The sequence below is a fragment of the Nothobranchius furzeri genome, chromosome 7 (genome assembly GCF_043380555.1).
Source record: "Nothobranchius furzeri strain GRZ-AD chromosome 7, NfurGRZ-RIMD1, whole genome shotgun sequence".
Classification (NCBI taxonomy): domain Eukaryota; kingdom Metazoa; phylum Chordata; class Actinopteri; order Cyprinodontiformes; family Nothobranchiidae; genus Nothobranchius; species Nothobranchius furzeri.
This window is the reverse complement of record NC_091747.1, coordinates 59,903,545-59,922,436: the sequence shown is the minus strand read 5'-3', so window position 1 is coordinate 59,922,436 and position 18,892 is coordinate 59,903,545. Positions and strand designations below refer to the sequence as shown.

Below are 18,892 nucleotides of genomic sequence, written 5' to 3'. Positions count from 1 at the left end.
TGACCCCGGCTTTCCACCGGAGCCGTCAGCAGCGCGAGTCGGCCACGTCTCAGGAGCAGCATGTCGCGGCCTTTACGCGCCGGTTCTATTTTCTACGCGCGACGCCTTTGAAACGGGTCAAGTTCGACATTTTTGGGGAAGGAAGGACAGGAAATCGGATGCGAAAATGGAGAGAAGCTCCCGAGATTTTCAGAATAAAGAACGTAGTGCCTTCCGGTTGCTTTACTTTTAAAAAAGTTACTAATTGTGCGTCCCCGTGAGAAGTTATCACCTAGCTAGCGGTCTCCTTTGTTTTTCAGGTCCGTATTGGCGATTATAAAACGGACAGAACATAAAACACAATCCATGTTGTAGTTTTCTCCTGCTTGTTGTTGTGTTTACTGACGAAGTCACTTGTGTGACTTCGTGCTCGGTCGGTGACAGCTGCTCCCCTGCTGCTTCGCGTCTCGTGGGAAGGGCCAAGCAGCAGCTTACGCGAGCAAGACGTGCTGCTGCAGTAACGTGCTGCTGACGGCTCCCGTGGAAAGCCGGGGTAAGTACTAAGCACGACACTTAGCCGTGTGTATTAGTAATACATTGTTTCTGTGTAGTTACAGTGGTGAAATATTTACAGAAACCTTCATTTAGGATTCTTGTGCTTGTTTTAGTGGTTGCGAGCTGGCTAGCTACACATAGCTACGTGCTCTAAGGACAGAAGATATTCAGATACAGGGAAAAATCCTAATTATTCACAGGTTGTGCAAAATAAAACTAAAATATCTTAAAAAACTAAACCTCAGATCTGTCATATTTATGCATTTTGAGAGGGAGAGGAAATGAAGTGCTCAGTGGATAGGCTAGCTATTAATAGCATGACATTTTAAACTTTTACAACAATAAAAAAAAACATATTTTAACTTTTTGCTACTTAAATTTGTCAATGTTCGTTTTTGGAGGAAGAGATATTTAAAATACTCCAAATTAGAAGCTAGTTTGCTACCGATCTAGCTAGGTTGGAGTAGTGCTCCGGTCCGAGGACTTCTTCTAGAGACTCCGCCCACACTCAGTGACGTCACCTGAAGATGAGGTTCTTTTAGTAGACAAATTATCAATAAAACAAAGTATCGACATGTCCATTTAAAAACACACGAAGCTTCGATTTCCGCCAAACAAGAATCTGAGTTAGCTTTTTATTTTTTGAGTGCCGAGACTCGTTTACCTGTCCAAAAGCTCCAACTCTGGTTTTGTCCACATACGGCTTCTGCAGCATAAACCTGCAAAAGAAATAAAAACATCTGCTGTCATTTTGTTATTGCAAGAAATCTGTTTTTAGTTCTCCCGGATTATTCTTCTTACTTTTAATTTAATCCGTTTTCTAGGATTTAAAGCTTTATTGCCAAACGTACGGAAGGAATCGTGTTTCCCTTTACAATGAAATTACTTTAATGTCGACACTGGCTGCCAAAGAATAATCGGGTACAACAATCAAACTAAAAGTAAAATACAAACGAAAAAGAGTCAAAATGTCCAACATTGATTGCGTTTGAAAACTTGAAGCCCAAACCTGAGAGCATCCATCTGGTCCTGCTCCTCAAACACTCCCAGTCTCTTCTGGATCCGGTGCAGAACGTTGGTGCCCTGGAAGCCGCTGCCTCGCCCATCACAGTGCACAACGATGGCGCCGAAGCTGCTCACCAGAACCGTGGCCCAGTTCATGATGAACTGCTCCGTTACCGTTTGTCCACCGGGTGTCCCATCGCTGCATCACAGAGCGGCGCATCAAAGTAAGTCTCAGCTGGGATTTATTCAAACTAAAGTCACGTCTTTGGAAGTGAAATGATTTAGTTTAATGTTGTGCAAACAGCCAGATTACAGACCGTGGCTGGAAATTAGGACAAAAAATTAAGATAATAAACAATAAACTTTAGTCTCAGCATAGAAACGTACACAAGCAGGAGCAGCGGGTAGTGAGATGTGTCCATGAAGCCGGCAGGTTTCAGGATCTGCAAGGAAAGGACTGGAGTCCAGAGAAACAAAAGTCCGTTTTAATTTCAGCTTCACATCTTCGTCCGTTTTCATGTGAGATTCAATTATTACGTCCGTTTCAGTTAAGCCCTTTTAACGCTCTTCAGTCTCTTCTCCACACATGGACGTAATTTTTGGGGTGGGGGTGGGGGGACATGTCCCCCCCCCCCACCTTTTCCACAGTCAAGTCAAGTTTTGACCCCTGCACTTTTTACCATCCAAAAAAAATATTATGCAATGTTAAATTGACACTAGTTGAGCTCTAGGACCAAGCAAAAAACAACTGTTTGTGTTGAAGCCTGTTTCCCATTAGAACATACTGTAAAGATACCCCCCCCCCCCCACCCCCACCCCCCGTGCCCCCCCTACTTCTAAAGTGAAAATGACGTCCATGTCTCTACAACATATTTGATCTCGGAGTCATTTTCTACAACTTTTCTTTGATTTTCACATCTGTTAATTTACTCCTCTGCAAATTTCTGACCATCATCGACGACCACAGTCAGGAACGCCCACACCTGTTTATACTTAATGGAAACCCCTCATCCGTCTGTTGTAAACAACGATGCAAAGCTGAATTTTTCAGTAAACATTTAGAACATCTGAAAGCTGAAGGATGATTTTTAAAGCTATTTCAAATGTTTTGAACTAGCCCACGAGGAAAGCTGATTTCTTCGTTTTTTGCCTCCTCGTTAACAGGATTCAGTTTGTCGTCAGCAGGACCAGAGTCATAAAACCGCATAAAGATAAAACATTGTAAATGCGAGGAAAACTAACTAATAAAACGCTCTGCTGATCAAACTGAAGTGTATTTATTAAATCATCTTTGCAACCGTAAATTCCCTCCTTTTTTACACGTTAAGCTTGCAGAAAGTCTAACACCTACTGTAGTCGTCCATGTTGATCTCCATGTATTCCACGGTGGGCATCTGCATGGACTCCAGAGTCAGCCTCAGATTCTCATTGCTCTCCAGTTTACAGACTTCTGAAATACCTGAAAACATAAAAACAAACAACTAAAACAGAAAGAAACTCAAGTTTCATTTCATGGATTATTCCTGATTTTTGATCAAGTTTGATTGTAGTTGTGAATGAAAATGATGAACAAAGCAAATGTGACATAAAATGTCAACTAAAAGCCAATAATATTAGTTTTGTCTGAGTGCGGATGTAATGTCTGGTTTGATTGTTCATCACCTGAACAGCCTCATCTTCATTAAGGTCTCAGGAAGCTGGGGTTTATACTCCTTCTTGTTTTGAGAAATCCCACATATGTGAGGGGAGAACATGCTAACTCCACGCTGAAAAGCTACAGCTGGGATTGAAACCTGCAACCTTCATGCTAGGAGGCATCACCACTGCCTACTGCTTCACCACGCAGCGCTCTGGTTCGAACAGTTAAAAGTAAAACACCACCCCATCCCACAGCAATAAGTCTTAATTCAGAGTATTAAAATACTAGCTCTGGGAGGGGCTAAGAATAGAGATGCTGCTCCTCCAGCAGCATCCCTCTCTCAAGCTCGGACCACACTGCTCACAGCGGTCACACAGGACTGCTCATGTCACACTGTGACGACTCTAGGGAGGTGGCGCACTGTGCGGTGCAAGTGAGCCGAACTGAACGACATCTCGCACTAGCAGGACACGTTACATCCCCCAAAATACGTCACTAAAAGCAGACACCTAACCAGAACAACAATGCTGAACAGACAAATAAGCACCAGTTAACACTTTTTTTTTAATTAGACTCCGAACCTAACTCCACAAAGGAGCAGCCCACATGTTCCCAGGTGCAGCTTCCACTGTTGCTAACTCTACTCTTGTGTTGCACTCCCATCACTGGCTGTTTGCATCACTCCCGGGGTGCATTTTCATTGGTCGATTGCAGAAGGAAGCCTTAGGTTTTCAAGCCATGCTTGAAGGCTGTCTTTGGTCATGAGGGTGCTCAATAAGCTATTGCTGACCTGGTCACACTGGACAGCCACAGGCTCACTAATCACCCTCAAGTTCACAGTTTTTGTCACAATTCTGTTCACAACAAGGGATTTAAGGCTAAAAAACACTCGTGTGGTCCTGGCTTTACACGTGAGAGTAGATTCTCATTGAGATTCCCCGTTTGTGACATCACAAACGGGGATTCGTTTTTTAAACATCTAGCTTTAGGCATATAATTCCTAAAACCAAAAGGATGGACAGGGGTTTTCGTGCTTATAGAGGCAGTAGAGACCCACATGGCTGCACAACATGATGCAAAAGGTGAGTTTTGCACAATATGTCCTCTTTAAATAATATGATGTCAGATTAGAGTTCAGTGTTTATTATAGAATCTTTTCTACTTTAATGTGATGCAAGTAATTCAAACAAGGTCAGTAACATAACTATGCAAAGTATTTGTGGTTTGATATATAAAATAAAATAAACTCATAGTTATGCATACAAATAAGTAAATAAAAGGTAAAAATACAACAACAAATTAGGGAAATTATCAATAATATTAACAATTATAGAGGTGCCATTACAAAATATGTGTGGCAGAAATAAAATACAGGGTTCTACAACCCCCCCCCCCCCCCCCCCCCCCCCCAGGCGCTTCACAACACAATCATTCATTCACCCATTCACACGCTGGTGGGGATGAGCCACGATGAAGCCACAGCTGCCCTGGGGCGCTCTGACAGAGGCGAGCCTGCCGAACACAGGCGCCACCGGTGCCTCCGACCACCACCAGCAGGCAAGGAGAGTTAGGTGTCTTGCCCAAGGAAACAACAGCAGAATTCTCTGGTCAGAGCTGGGATCGAACCTGCAACCTTGCGATTACTGGACCCCCCACTCTACCTGCTGAGCTTCTGCTGTCCCATAAGTAAATTAAGTGATAAAGTCCAGTGAGTTTGTTTAAATTCCCATTTTCATAAATATCAGTAAAGCTGACTTGATAAAAAAAAAACAAGATTAAAACAACACATGACCGCAGTCATGATCCAAATCCCCCCCGAAGGAAAGCTTCAGTCATCAGAACCAACCAGCCGCACTTGTTCAACAACCACAGCTGGCTTGTTTGACACAAACTCGTCGCCGCAGGCTGCTGAGACTAGAACACGGCGGGTCAAAGGTATGGCGGTGAACATTGTGCGTTGGAATTGGTTTGTGCTGAACTTCCCCAAAAAAAGAGGCAGCGCCCAGGCGGGAAATCAACTCAGCTGCTGCCACAGCTGCTGCTGCTTGGCGATTCAGATAAAACTTGCTGCAGGAATAAAATAAAAAGTCTGATGACGAGGTGGAGCTTCAGCAGCTCCGTGAATCCTGCTGCGAGCCTGTTTCAGCCACAAAGACGGGTTCTAATATGTGTTCTTGCACCTTAGCTAGATGATGCTGAATCTGCAGAAAAACTCCAAATCAAGTTGATCCTAACTAACTAAATGCATCGCTGTCGCGTGTCTACTCGGATTTGAGCATAACACATGAGGGCAGAGGGGTGCAACACAATCAGATTAAGCGTGTGCTGATGTTGCTGCTGGGCAGGTCATAATGTAATGAGCACATCTAATGTGGGGAATAATGTGATTATTACTACCATCAGGTCAAGATGTCCTCAGGAATAACAGCGACTCAGCAAACAGGTGGACGTTCTGGTGGTTTATAACCTTTAGTTTCATTTTACATCCACCTCACAGTCAGAGCGTCAAGGCTCAGGTGGGCGGGGCCCCCAGGGGCCCCTTTCTGCATGGATCCAACAACAATTGTATTTTGTTTTATTTTAAAGCCCTACTCGGCCACTTTTTTGCAATTTTAAATCCTTTTCTTGCTAAAATGATCCCTTACAGGGTAAATGAAATTTCACTCAGACCCCACCACCCCCGTTGGCCAGAATACCACACTTGCAACTTCAGAGTGTTTTCTACACGTTTTAGATCATGAGAACAGCTGATTTGTTTGATTTAGTGATGAATCACTCCCGTAGACACTAATGAAGGCTGGGGAGACGTTTCAGATGTTTGATTAAGGTGCATTGTTGGTTCTTTTTAAAACACAGGAAAGGTTTCTCTTTTTCTTGCTGACGGTTTCGTTTGCAGCTGCAAACATCCTCAGAGCTGACACTGAAGGTGGCGCCACTTCCTACTCTGTCTCTGTTCATGGTACCCCAACAACAGAAATACAAAAGATGGATAAAAGAAGCTTTGCAGATAAGGAGACGTGGATGCGGGACCATGAACAGAGACGATGGGGTCTACACATTGGATCGTGCATGGGACTGCATCGTCGGAGAGGGGAGAGCGGGCAGCAGAGGGCGACAACGTCCTCTGCTGCCCGCGGATAAACGGAGTAGGAAGTGACGCCACCATCAGCGTCAGCTCTGAGGAAGTTTGCAGCCGCACACGAAACCGTCAGCAAGGTAAAGAAAAAACCTTATCTGTGTTTTAAAAAGAACCAAAAAATGCAGTTAGAAAAGCAACACAGCAAGAACACACCAAAAATGTTAGATTGAGGTGTTAAAAAGATGAGTGCACAGCGAGATGAGTTTGCTGTGACTAACTGACACTAGGGGGCGCTAAAAGCAAGCTAAAACTGCAAAGTTTCCCTTTAAGAGCAGAGAAACAGGATTTTTTTTTTATTTAAAGAAACACTAAAGAGCTTTTAACACTTTAAGCTATTGCTTTCAAACTGGTTTCAGTGGTTCTTGGAGTACAACTGAAAGGATTATTTAACAGGTTACAAGGAAATCTGGATTAAAGAAAATGATCCAAACTAAACCCAGATGAAAACTATAATTTAGAGAAATGTTTACAAAAATACGTTAGGTTCATTTACTTGTCATGTATTACTCATTTCTGGGATCTTTGTAGTTGAACTGTGTTGCCAGATCTTCTCTCAATGGAAACAACGATAAAATCAGGAAAATGAATGGTTGAACAATCTGACGTTTCAGATTGTAATTTATAACCAGATGTTTACTCACTTTCTCTGTCTTGAGTCTCACTTTCTGCATCTCGTTGTGTTTTGTAAACAGCCACAAACGGGACATCCGGCCCTGAAAAGGAAACCAGAATTCAAGAGATCATGAAGAAATGAATCCTCATCCCTCCTCGTGATGTTCCTGCGTTTCTATTTTTAGTTTTTGCTTCAGGCCAAAAGGGCGTTATAGACACCGTAGACCTTCTGAGCTTATTTGACTCATGAACTAATATCTGGAATAGATTTTCTATATTTAGACCACAAGCAGAAGCAAAGCCCTGGAACTGCAGAGCGGAGGGAGAAGAGACGGAAAACAATGTGATGGATGCATTTAGCAGATTGGGAAAACAGGAAGACTGTGGATGGATCCAGTCAGTTTTTTGTTCCTCGTGAGGAACACAGCTTAACCTGATCACAGGCTGCAGAGGAGACAACTGGGCTAAAAATACACGAGGAGCAGAATCAGCGAGGGTCGGCTGGGTAGGATGGATCTGTCAGCTGACTGTCACTAAAATCTGAGCGGGATTAAATATTAAACCTATCCTCTTCAAACAGCACAACTTGTTTTATTCTTTTTCTCACCATATTTTTAAGCCTCAGACGGCCGATCAGATCAATGGTTTTAAGGGAATCCGACTCCGATTTCGGCTCGACGTTGCAAAATATGAAAAATGAACAAAACTACGTTCACCACTTTTAGAGAACATTCTGTTTTATCTAAACGTTCAAAACACTCAAAAACAGGAAACAGCTGTGGTTTCCTACCTTCACAGCGCAGCAGGAAGTAGCTCATGTTGGGGCTGAAGGAGCCGCTGACGTAGCCGCAGACGTCGTACAAGGAGCAGGACAGGCAGCGGCGGTTGAACGAGCCGAAGGCGTCGGCGCTGCGGAGAGGCCGATCGACACGTTCAGCACACACATTTCATTCTAATATACAGAATCAGAGCAACGCTCACCTGTACAGGTGTCTTCTCTTTGGGCCGTCTTCAGTGCTCAGGAAGTATCTGAGTTCATATGAGGAGAGAACAAAAGTAGCTCAGATGCAGAAAAAGAACCTCTAGGTGTGGCGGAGCAGCACCTGGAACAGCTAAAATAGAGGACTCATGAGAACGACGGGGATGAATGCGTTTTAGAGAAGTAGGACACGCGTTTCTCCCCAAAGGGCGGAGATGCTCTTTTATATTTAACATCTCTGAAGCTGTTTTTCTGCGTTTCTCCTCGTATGAAGTCAGGAGCTAAAACGTGGGAGGAAACGGGATCTTGGATGAACCCAGAGAAGCAGGAAACCAGAACCTCTGGCACCTTCATGGCACTTTTATTGGCACAAATTGCCTTTATTTAAAAGTCGAGAGTTCAGAATAAAGAATCAGAGCTACATAGGAGGATTATAAGAATGATGACCAGTTAGAAGTCATAACTAAGATGGTCGAGCGAAGTAAGAAACACATAGAAATATTTTTAATATGTGTTCACATGAACTTGTTAAAACTCACATCAGTTGGCTCTCCTCGTTGTAGGCCAGGACCTGAGTGACGTCCCAGTCTCCTGAGGTGATGGACTGCAGTGTGTCTGTACTGGTGTTCGGCTTCGGGATTAGAAGATGAGAAAACACCCAAATATGAAACTCTTTTTGTTCATGATGGTTGCAAAATGTCACGTTTGTGTAAAATACAATAATTATACATTATTGTGTAAACAATAAAAAGCAAGACTATTTGTAAATTATATATTTTTACTGTTTCTATGCAACAAAAACTGTTGATTCATGCTGCCTGATGAAAATTTTAATGCTAAAATATTTGTAAAAATTTGATTTCGAGCTGATTTTGTCCATAAAACCAGTTAATACCTGTTAATAGTTCTGTGAACAACCTCAGTTTAGAGAAACAGGGACCAATGCTAACTGGACAGATAAGCTAACAGCTAGTCTGAATGAAGTATGAGGGTAATTTAACTTTTGCATAACAGGTTTATTTACAGGGAATTATGTTGAGCTAGCTCCTGCAGCACTCCTGTCTGGAATTTCATAATTCCTGATGGGAGAAACATGAACTGTGACAGCTTAAAGCTTATAAACAACCTTAGCATGAACTGGAATTTATTTGTACGTATTGTGACTAGCTGTTAGCGTATCTGTTTTATCAGTAATAATCTCTTTTTCTGCAAACTGAAGCTGTTCATAGAACTAAGAGCTGAATTGTCCCTTTAATTCATGGCCAGGCTGATCCCCTCCTGCAACCTTGAAAATTGTGAGGTCAAAAGGTTAATAATTAGACAAACATTTGAAACGAACCACAGCAACCTGTTTAAGCTGAGATTCAGGTGTGAAATCCTGCAGATTTGTGACTCTAATTGCAAATTTAGTTCCGAGATGAAGAGATGTTTGTTTCCAGAAAATAAAACAATGGAACGGGAACTTTGTTATTTTTGTTTTTTCAGATTCAATTAATTTCCAAACAAGTTTTGATGTTTTGTAGACTTAAAACAAACTTTAATTAGGTGTAAAATCAAACGAAACACTTCAAAAAGGAAATAAATATCAGAGAAAAAGATTTGGTTTGAAGCAACTTCAAGGCCAGATTTTAATTTCTCTTCAGACTTTTAAACTCTGATTTTACCCGAGAAGCATTACTGTCATTGCCAAAAAATGAAAAATAAATAATGATAAAAAAGTGATTAAAATCAAAATGTCAGGCAACCAAATCAAAAGGCAGTTCAATTTTAATGGATTAATAGTGTTAAAGTATTTCTAAGACTTTTATTTTGAAGGAATTCCGGAGATTCCTTATATTCCCCTGTATTCAAAAATGTAATTAATTCAGCGAAAACACAAAATTCTCAATAATAATAATAAATACAAAATATTATTAATATTAATAATAATAAAAGCAGAATAACAGGATTATTTTTAGATAGTTCTTGAAATAGTCGACCTTTTACTTTTTAATTCTTCATCTTTAATAATTTTCACTGAACATCATGAGTTTTTAAGATCGTCAAGGATTTGTCCTCGAGAACTTTAAGTTGTTATAAATAAAACCTGCAGAAAACAATTTAATACCTAGTAAAAAACAAAGATGCAGATTTTGCTATTCATCACTAAAAGAACTAAGAGTAAAAAGCAAATTTCCACCTCATCGCTGTTTTAATTCCCACCTAAATCAGGTCTCACCTGGGAGACGGACATGGAGATGTGGAAGAACTTGCCCCGGCCTCCTTGGGGAATGGCTCGTGTGAAGAAAAGCTTCAGACCGTCTCTGGAAAACAGCGGCTCCTCGTTCTGAAGGACAAGAGCGCGCCGTTCAGACCTCTGAATAAAAGGCTACATTAACGGGTTAGTGGGTGTTACCATTATGATAAAAGCAATTATCCGATTATACTTTTTTACAAAGACGACACTAACAACGCTGCTGTAATCAGCTTAGAGGGAAAAAAAGATAAACGACTTTACAACAATAACTTTTAATCGGGCAAGAAATGTGAGAAGATAAAACCAATTTAAAGGTCAAATGAGGCGATAAAAGCCTCCTCAGATGCTTTAAATCGGAGCTTGATTTGTGTTGAACATGCTCACCTGCCTGTAGAGCCACCCTTCGCTTTCATCTTCATGTTTCTGTGAGAAACAGATTGTTTGAGTTAAAGAAACGGCTTTAGGAGCGAACGGGCGGTTCCAGACGCCGCCGAATCGTACCTTCGTGCAGACCCCCGTGGTGGCCTCACACAGCGTCAGGATGGAAATGTTCTGCGCTCTGTTCAGCCAGTTGATGGCCAGTTTGGTGGTGGTGGCCCACTTCACCATCGTCACGTAGTACTCACTGAGAAACAAGCAGGAAGCGGTTAACGCCTGTGTGGAAACGGCGTGAGGGGGTACTGCCATCTCCTGCCTCGATTACTGCAACGCCCTTCTAACTGGTCTTCCAGGCTGTACTGCGAGACCTCTTCAAATGGTCCAGAACGCAGCGGCGCGTCTGGTCTTCAATCAGAAAAAAAGAGCACATTTCACCCCTCTGTTCATTGAGCTCCACTGGCTACCGCTAGCAGCACGCATCAAATTCAAATCGCTAACACTAGCATACAAAGTCCGAGATGGTACGGCTCCCATCTACCTGAATCCTCTTGCAAAGGCTTACGTCTCGGCCCGGCCGCTCCGGTCATCACAGGATCGTCGGCTAGCAGTGCCTACACCACGCTCAGGAATATCCAGATTCTTCTCATGCATCGTTCCACAAATGTGGAATGACCTACCAAGCACTACCAGAACAGAGGCTTCCTTTTCAATTTTCAAGAAACTCCTGAAGACCCTGCTCTTCAGAGAGCATCTTCTAAACTAACACCCTCCCTGCACCCGTCCGCCCTCTCTACTGTCCACTCCTTGTTCCCTTCTCTCCATGACTGATGTCAAGTTGTTGTTGTTAGCCTCAAGGGCAACATGCCGATTATCACTTGTAAGTCGCTTTGGACAAAAGCGTCTGCTAAATACATAAACATAAGAGGTTTCCATTAACTAAGTGCAGATTTCAAAGAGAAAGGCTTGAAGAAGAGGCGAGGATGGAGAAGAAGAGGGCGTGCAAACAAACGGACCCAGTGGAGCAGAAAGCCCGTTAAATACGGAACAGACCAACGTGGCTCACGTTTAACAATTTACACTGGAACTTGCAGTGGATCCCAAAAAGTCCGTGTAAGTAGAGTTCTCACCCGGTCCTGGGATCATTCGGTCTCCTCATCTCGATGGTGTGCAGAGGGCCGTTGAGGTTCACCACATACAGAGTGATCACCGGGTTTTCCTCACCAGCCTGAACAGATGGGGAACAACATTTGAAATTCGACCTTTAAAACAACTGAGTTTATAATACGATGTGATGCTCTCACCTTAGGGTACGGATACTCCTTCCCCATTGGGTAAGGTGAGCCTGTAAACATGGGCAGCTCCATTTTGGGCACCAGAGTGTCGTTGATGGTGGCGTAAGCTAACCTGGCGCCATCAGGAGACCACCAATGGGCGATGTGTGAGTGGAAAATCTCCTCTGGAAAATAAAGACTTTCAGTCAAAACGGGTGGGTTTTATATTTCAATGAGATAAAAGGAGAAAAATGTTCTCCTGTTGTTGATGATAGACCTCCAGAAAATGTTATCTTCCACTTGTCTGAGTCTAGATGGTATGAGGCAGCAGCCGTAAGGATCCTTGTCCTAAATCACTTCCGCCAGCACACCCAGTGGGACCCCATGGTGCTCCCAGGGCAGCCTACTCCCACCAGCTTCTCCTCTTGATGTGGAGGAGCAGCTACTGGAAGCCCCAGCTCCTTACCTTAACCCTTAGGCTGAGAACATCCACCTTCATTCTGGTCACCTGTACCTATGAACTTGTTATTTTAGTAAATGCTTAAAACTCCTGAACACGGGTGAGGGTCAAAATGTGGATCAACCAGTACATTAACACAATTGTCTTCCTCTTAGCTCCTTCTTTACCACACAGACCATTCAAAGCCCGCCAGTCTCAGACTCCCTCCTTTCTGTCATTCTCAAGCAAGACCCCGACATACGGAGAACCTCTGCTCTGACCCAGATCTATCAATACACCCATTTCTGATCGAGAACTTCATTAAAAACCAATTGAAATATTACAAGAATGTCCTGGTTTCTCGGAACCAGTTTGGAGCAAGTCAATGACTGGATGCAGTCAAACTTCCTCCAGTTAAACAAAGACAAGACTGAAGTTTTGGTCTTTGTACAGAAGGAGGACAGGATGGAGGTTATTGCTAAACTCGGCTCCAGAGGAATAAAAGTAAAGGTTAGAAATCTCAGAGTCGTAATTGATTCAGACTTGAGCTTCACTGGTAACATCAAGGCTATAACTAGATCTGCGATTTAACATCTTCACCAAACAGCACGACTCATGTCCAAACTGGACCTAGAGAAACTCATTCATGCTTTCATCTGCAGCAGGCTGGACTACCGCAATGGTCTTTTATCTGGTCTTCCCAAAAAGCTGTGAAGCAACAGCAGCTTGCTCAGAATGCTGCTGCTAGCATGCTAACAAGAACCAAGAAGAAGAAGAAGAAAATATCATTTCTATAGCACCTCTCAAGATAAAAATCACGAGGCGCTTCACAAAAACAAAAACAAAAAATATAAAAATTGTAAAAATATATAAAAGCATTTCGAAAATGTTTAAAAATATATTGAAAATGAGCAAGAATAAGCTGTTGCGATTTAAAAGAAAAAATGTTAAGAAAGAAAGAGAGTGAACAGGAAAGAGGGAAATCAGTGGATCTGAGGAAGGTGGAATAGGTGGGGAGAGCAGAATAAAGAGAGAGAGGTGAAGAAGGTCATACAAAAGCCAGCTTGAACAAGTGAGTCTTCAGCTGCTTCTTAAAGGAGACCACTGAGTCCACTGATCTCAGGCTCAGGGGGAGAGAGTTCCAGAGTCTGGGGGCCACAGCAGCAGATGATCTGACCTTTGACCTTTAGCCTGGTGCTGCACAACCAGTAGGCTTTGATCACTGGACCTCAGGGACCTGCTGGGGGTGTAGTGACTAAGAAGATCACCAATGTAAGATGGTGCTTGTCCATGTAAGGCCCTATAGACCAGAACCAGGATCTTGAAATGAACCCTGAAGTTGACTGGCAGCCAGTGAAGCTGGAGGAGAAGAAGAAGAGGGCCGAGCACATCACTCCTGTTCTTAAATCGCTACACTGGTTACCAGTAAACTACACAATCAACTTCAAAGTGCTACTACTAGTTTATAAATCACTCACTGGCGTGGGGCCAGAATACATGTTGGATCTGTTTGGTGTCTACGCCCAGCAAGGAAACAGTCAGCTGGTAGAACCGGGTCAGAACCAAACTAGGCTGCACACGGATGGAATCAGCTTCCTCGCGACCTCAAACCTGCCCGTACTCTGGTCACTTTTAAATCAAAACGGAAAACTTCATGCATTCATCTGCCTTAGAGTGATTACTACCCTGCGCCGCTGTAACTGCTCAGTCTTTAACTCTGCATTATCTTTTTATTCAGATTTGGCTTTAATCTGCTGTTTTGATTTTTCACACTGATTTCATAACTCTCTTGTACCTGGAAAGAACATTTAATAGCCTCTTTGCATGAAATGTGTTACACAAATAGAGCTGTCTGACGTCGGAAGTAAAATGGACAACAAAACAGCAGGGAGGATTCGGGAATCCTGTAAAGTTCTCGTGGAGTTCAAATCGTAAACAGAAGCTTGGTTGTAACACTTTTCATTACAACAATTTTAGTAAATAACCTGACCCCCCCCCCCCCCCCCCCACACACACACACACACACAGTAAACCCTGAGGTCATAAATCACAGCAGCCTTTAATCTCAGCACAGCCAGCTGACCACAACACGGCTCGGCTGCGTTCCCAGATATGGACCAACCAGCTATTTTTCTCCTGGTGCAACAGCAGCTCAGACAACTTCCTGGCTTGGAGCTACCTGTGTGGGTAACATTTTCAAAATAAAAACACAAAAAAAAATCTGCTTTTGTTGCAGATTTGTGACCTCGAGGGTTCCCTTGAGTCAAACACATTCCCCGCTTAGTGTGCAGACAAGAAAAGAACCCATTGGGCAGCAAGCCCCGGAAATTACGCTAGCAACCTCTCACACAAGGACGTTTTTGCAAACATAAAACACAATCTCAACTCTCCCAAATCTTGTGGAAACAAAGCACTGGTGTTTTGTCATTGTTCCAGTCTTCTGCCAGCTGCACGTCCATCAACTTTTACGATTAAAATTTCATTAATGTTGTTTATCTTTGGAAGTGGGTGCCAGCTTCAAGGAATTAACAGTCATTAGCGATCAATTAGCATTTCCATTAAACGCGCCGGCTCGGTGGAGGCAAAAGATGTACATTAGTCCTCCTGTGAAGGGCGGCGGTGCCTGTAGCCTCCCTCTGGACACCGTTAAGCTAATTGAAACACCAGCTATCCGTGCGGAGGTGACATGTGAAGAAATATGGCTGCTACCTGGAGTCCGGTGAGTCCGTGCGTGCCCTGCAGACTGAGCTCAGCGGGATCTAATTGCATCTCGCTGCCTGGCGACACAGAACGCAGCAGAGCACAAACACGGCAGCATTTGTAGATTTAAAATAAAAAAACAGCTTTCCCGCATGACTGGCTTCATCAACTGACTTTTGCCGGCGACAGCTTTGAAAAGCTTTTCCACCTGAAGTGGAAAACGGCGAGCTGTCGAACTTGCTCAGCTTGGGACGCCCGGTCACCTCGGCTAGTGAAGGTGACGGTAGTTACCTTTGCAGAAGTGTCCTGATTTGGGTCAGATAGCAAAAGAAAGGAAGTGAGGAGACAAAAGCAGAGAGAAAAGGGTGCAAGTGAAACACCTAATGAGCTAAAACCAATTTTCTCTCTTAAGTAATGAGATTGTTTCTCCTTTCTTTTCCCTGATCACCAAGGTGAGCTCATCTCCCCACAGCTTGGCTCTCCATCTTGTCGTGCAGACTTTATTATTCACTGAGCGGAGCACATTATTAATGCATGAGATACAATGAGTCAAGTGGCCAGTGGGAAATAATGAGTGCAGGGTGACAGACTTAAGCAGACCACGCCGATAAAATAAGGACATCAAACCTTCCAGCTGGCGTTCAGTCGATGCTTTTTTACTAACTAACATTGTAAAGGCTACTCTGAATATATTCAGTCATGTTTAAGTAGGTTATCATCTGAAATGCACACAGAGAGAAAGAACTCATTTCTTTCCATGCATCCAACAGAGGGCAGCAGTGGTGCACATTAAATCAGCACAGTGGGGAAGGTGTGGAGTGAAAGAAGCATTAAAACATTTTAAATGCATTATTTCTCAGCACAATGTTTATTTTTTACATTATTAATGTTTTTGCATTAACTTACAGATGTTGTAAGCATGTAAAAGTGTGGTTGGCTGAAAAATCCTTTCTTAAAATGTTTATTATTAGGCCCGAGCAGCGAAAGCGCTGCATAGGCCTATTGTATCTGCTCTGTTTATTTTTCTTCCGCCAAGTAAATTGGCTTTTTGGAGGCCTCAACATACCCGAAAACTCAGGAATTTTTGCAAACTTGTCAGGCGTGGTGTCAAATTTTGTATTTTAAAAGTCCCAAAAAATAGCAATTAAACTAGCTCCACAGCCATTTTGGTCCAAGTACTCGATTTAGTGGTTTTTGCATACGTTGTTTGGAGAATGATGCCCCGTCGCCCTTTTCACCGATCACCTTCAAACTTCTGCTATATACTCTTAAGACATAGGGGAAAACATTCAACCGTTGGGTTTTTCAAAAGTTGAAAGGTGTGGGCGTGGCTAAGCCTCAAACTTTGACCTGTTGCCACGCCACTCTTTTTTTCACAGCTCCCTATTGGGACTCCTTTCACCCAATCACCAGCAATCTCTGGCAAATAGCAGCAGACAAGTTGAGGTAACTTGGTGTCCAGTATTGGCAGGTTTCAAAAAAAGGCGGGGCTTTGGGAGCATGGCAAAATTCGCCATCACGCCATGGAAATAGGTTTGCCTCTCATTTCCTCATTTATCGTGATATCGCTACGATTCTCTGGTGAGTGATCCTAGTCAGACCACCAATAAAAATGGACGTGATGGGTTTGTGGGCGTGGCCTAGACTGCCGGCCAGGCCGGAGCGGCGCGGAGCTGCAAAGGCCGATCGACGCCGCTTGCAGCTTTAATTTCTGATTATAATCGGTCACTCTGAGTGTTTCATGCAGGCTGAGCATGAAAATAGTCTCCTACACCTATCTCATGCATCAGCTTCTATAGACTTTGGAACTCTAGGATTAGAAAAGCCTGACAGTTCATGAACTCACCTTGCCAACACACCCATTTTGACTCACGACGAGGAAGGCTGTTGTTTTAACGTCTCTGCTAGTAGAAGCTACTACTTAGCATTAGCAACTCCACCACACAGCAGAAGCTCCTCCAGGCTTGTGCTATTTGTGGAAATGAAACATCCATGTTGCAAGTCAGTGGTAGAGTCACGTTGCTGCCATCCAATCTAGAGCGAAATGTCCAAATATCAGGAAATAAGACTCCAAAACCTGCTGTCTGAAGCTCAGCTGTGGTGTGGGCAACTTTTAGGTCCGAGGTATGGTGCACCAGTATATTGTTTCCCCCCGCGAACGACATTACAAGGCATTCATTCCTACACTGCAAATGAGTTGAAATCACTGAGTGAACCACCCCTTTAATTAAAACCACAGCTTCGACTATTTGCCCATCCTTGATTGGAGATTGGAGATGTGGTTCCTGAGTTTTTATCCTGCTTGATTTCGCCTAAATAAGTGGTTGAGTGGATTTTTTTACATGACCCGACTGAAAGTGGAGTCATTTCCCTTCAACTCTTTGTAATTTTCACCTTAAGTTATTCTAAGCTTTTGAACTAGAGTTCCTTGTATCCAGGGGCGCAGATAGGATTTTCAAACTGGGGGGACAAAATTCCAATGTACCCTCCCCCAAACACACACACACACTATTGCAAGAGCCTTAACTAGAGCTCAGTCAGTTTGTGAATTTTCATCCAATGGTTTTTTTTTCCTTCCTGGCACTCGAGGAGTACAGACGCTTCTCTTTTCGCTCCCTTATCCTTTTTTCCCAAGGCTCTTTGTCCTGTCTGCCCACAGAGCGCTTCTCTGCATTTCTTCTGAAAATCCCTATTTTAACCATGGATTTGATAAATTGGTCATTCAATGCGATTGATAAGATTCTTTCAACAATGAGAACGGAGCAGGGGGCTCCCACATGTCCACGGGGATATACCCGGTGGGGTATATGCTGGATTCCTGGAGGGAATGGAAGATCGTATGCCTCTCCCAGCTGTCCATTGAGGAAGTCGAAGATGTGTGGATATTCGGCCTGATGATCACTGGATTTCTCCTGATTGGAGTGGGAGGATATCTGGTTTTCTGGAAATCTGGGAAGACGGGAGCGATTGGAAGGCGACCCGCACCCACGGAAAGCACCGTCCGTGTGGAGACTTCTCAGACTGGGACGTTACTCGAGGTGAATCGTAAGCTGGACAATGTTCTAGCTGCGATACCGGTATTAGTGCGCAAAATGGATGTCATCTCGGAGAGAGTCACCGGACGGTATGGACAGGTTTAAAACCCAAAATTGGCTTCACTGAAAGACTGGAATGATCAGTTTAAAGACTGAAGGCAGAGAGGAAAATTATCTCAGCCTGACCCAAACAAAGTCTTGTTATCTGAATCTGATGCACTAGCAGCCTCGAGCGGCAGCAAACCCCCACAAAGCGATGCAGACAGATGCTGCTCTGCGCTTCTCCCAAGATCTCCCTCCCACCTGTGACTGTACAGTGGCTGAGCGCCGTAGATGGCTGCTCTCGCTGGAGGAACAGGATCTCAGCCCCCCTCCCTGCCTTCCTATTGGAGTCTCATGTTGTGTTGTCTGAAGTCTGTTGCATATCTGTTGAGGTGTTTTTTTTTTTTTGCAGAGCAAAGCTGCCCTCCTGGTGGGAGGGTAACTCTGAAGTGCCTTTTTTTCCCTCCACCTGAACCAATCCTCATGTTGCCCTCTTATCTCTATTAAGGTAGCGCGACTCAGGGTTGCGAATGATCACAGTCACCGATTCTTGTCATGTGTCTTGCCCATGTATGTCTGATCTCTGAATTGTGTGTACTGAAACTCTAATTTCCCTCTGGGATTAATAAAGCATTGATTGATAACACTATTATATACGTGTTTGAAGCCATTGTGCAATGAAATGCTGGCAACAAAGCTCTGCCTGATCAACACTTTCCTAATCAGTCATGCTATTCTCCTAATCAAGTACTAACCAAAACCTCATGCTTTATGCAAAACATGTTTTATTTAAACATTAATCGATTTTCAGCATACCAATCTTTACAGAAAACATAAAAGCCCTAAAAAACTGCACATAAAATATGTTTACAAAACAAAAATC

General features: G+C 43.3%; 1 protein-coding gene across 6 annotated transcripts in view; it reads right to left on the bottom strand.

Moving 5' to 3' along the window:
- Window positions 1-18,892, bottom strand: part of LOC107383076 (A-type potassium channel modulatory protein DPP6) — a 371,266-nt gene that overhangs the window by 40,097 nt on the left and 312,277 nt on the right. For all 6 annotated transcript variants that reach the window (XM_054751024.2, XM_015955500.3, XM_054751025.2 and 3 more), the window contains 13 exons: window positions 11,824-11,978; window positions 11,650-11,747; window positions 10,646-10,769; window positions 10,529-10,567; window positions 10,127-10,234; window positions 8,448-8,539; window positions 7,911-7,958; window positions 7,720-7,838; window positions 6,959-7,030; window positions 2,891-2,998; window positions 1,927-1,996; window positions 1,544-1,738; window positions 1,199-1,253 (listed from right to left, as the gene is read on the bottom strand). In XM_054751024.2, the coding sequence (XP_054606999.2) occupies window positions 1,199-1,253; window positions 1,544-1,738; window positions 1,927-1,996; window positions 2,891-2,998; window positions 6,959-7,030; window positions 7,720-7,838; window positions 7,911-7,958; window positions 8,448-8,539; window positions 10,127-10,234; window positions 10,529-10,567; window positions 10,646-10,769; window positions 11,650-11,747; window positions 11,824-11,978 (1,283 nt within the window). The remainder of the gene's footprint in view (window positions 1-1,198; window positions 1,254-1,543; window positions 1,739-1,926; window positions 1,997-2,890; window positions 2,999-6,958; window positions 7,031-7,719; window positions 7,839-7,910; window positions 7,959-8,447; window positions 8,540-10,126; window positions 10,235-10,528; window positions 10,568-10,645; window positions 10,770-11,649; window positions 11,748-11,823; window positions 11,979-18,892) is intronic.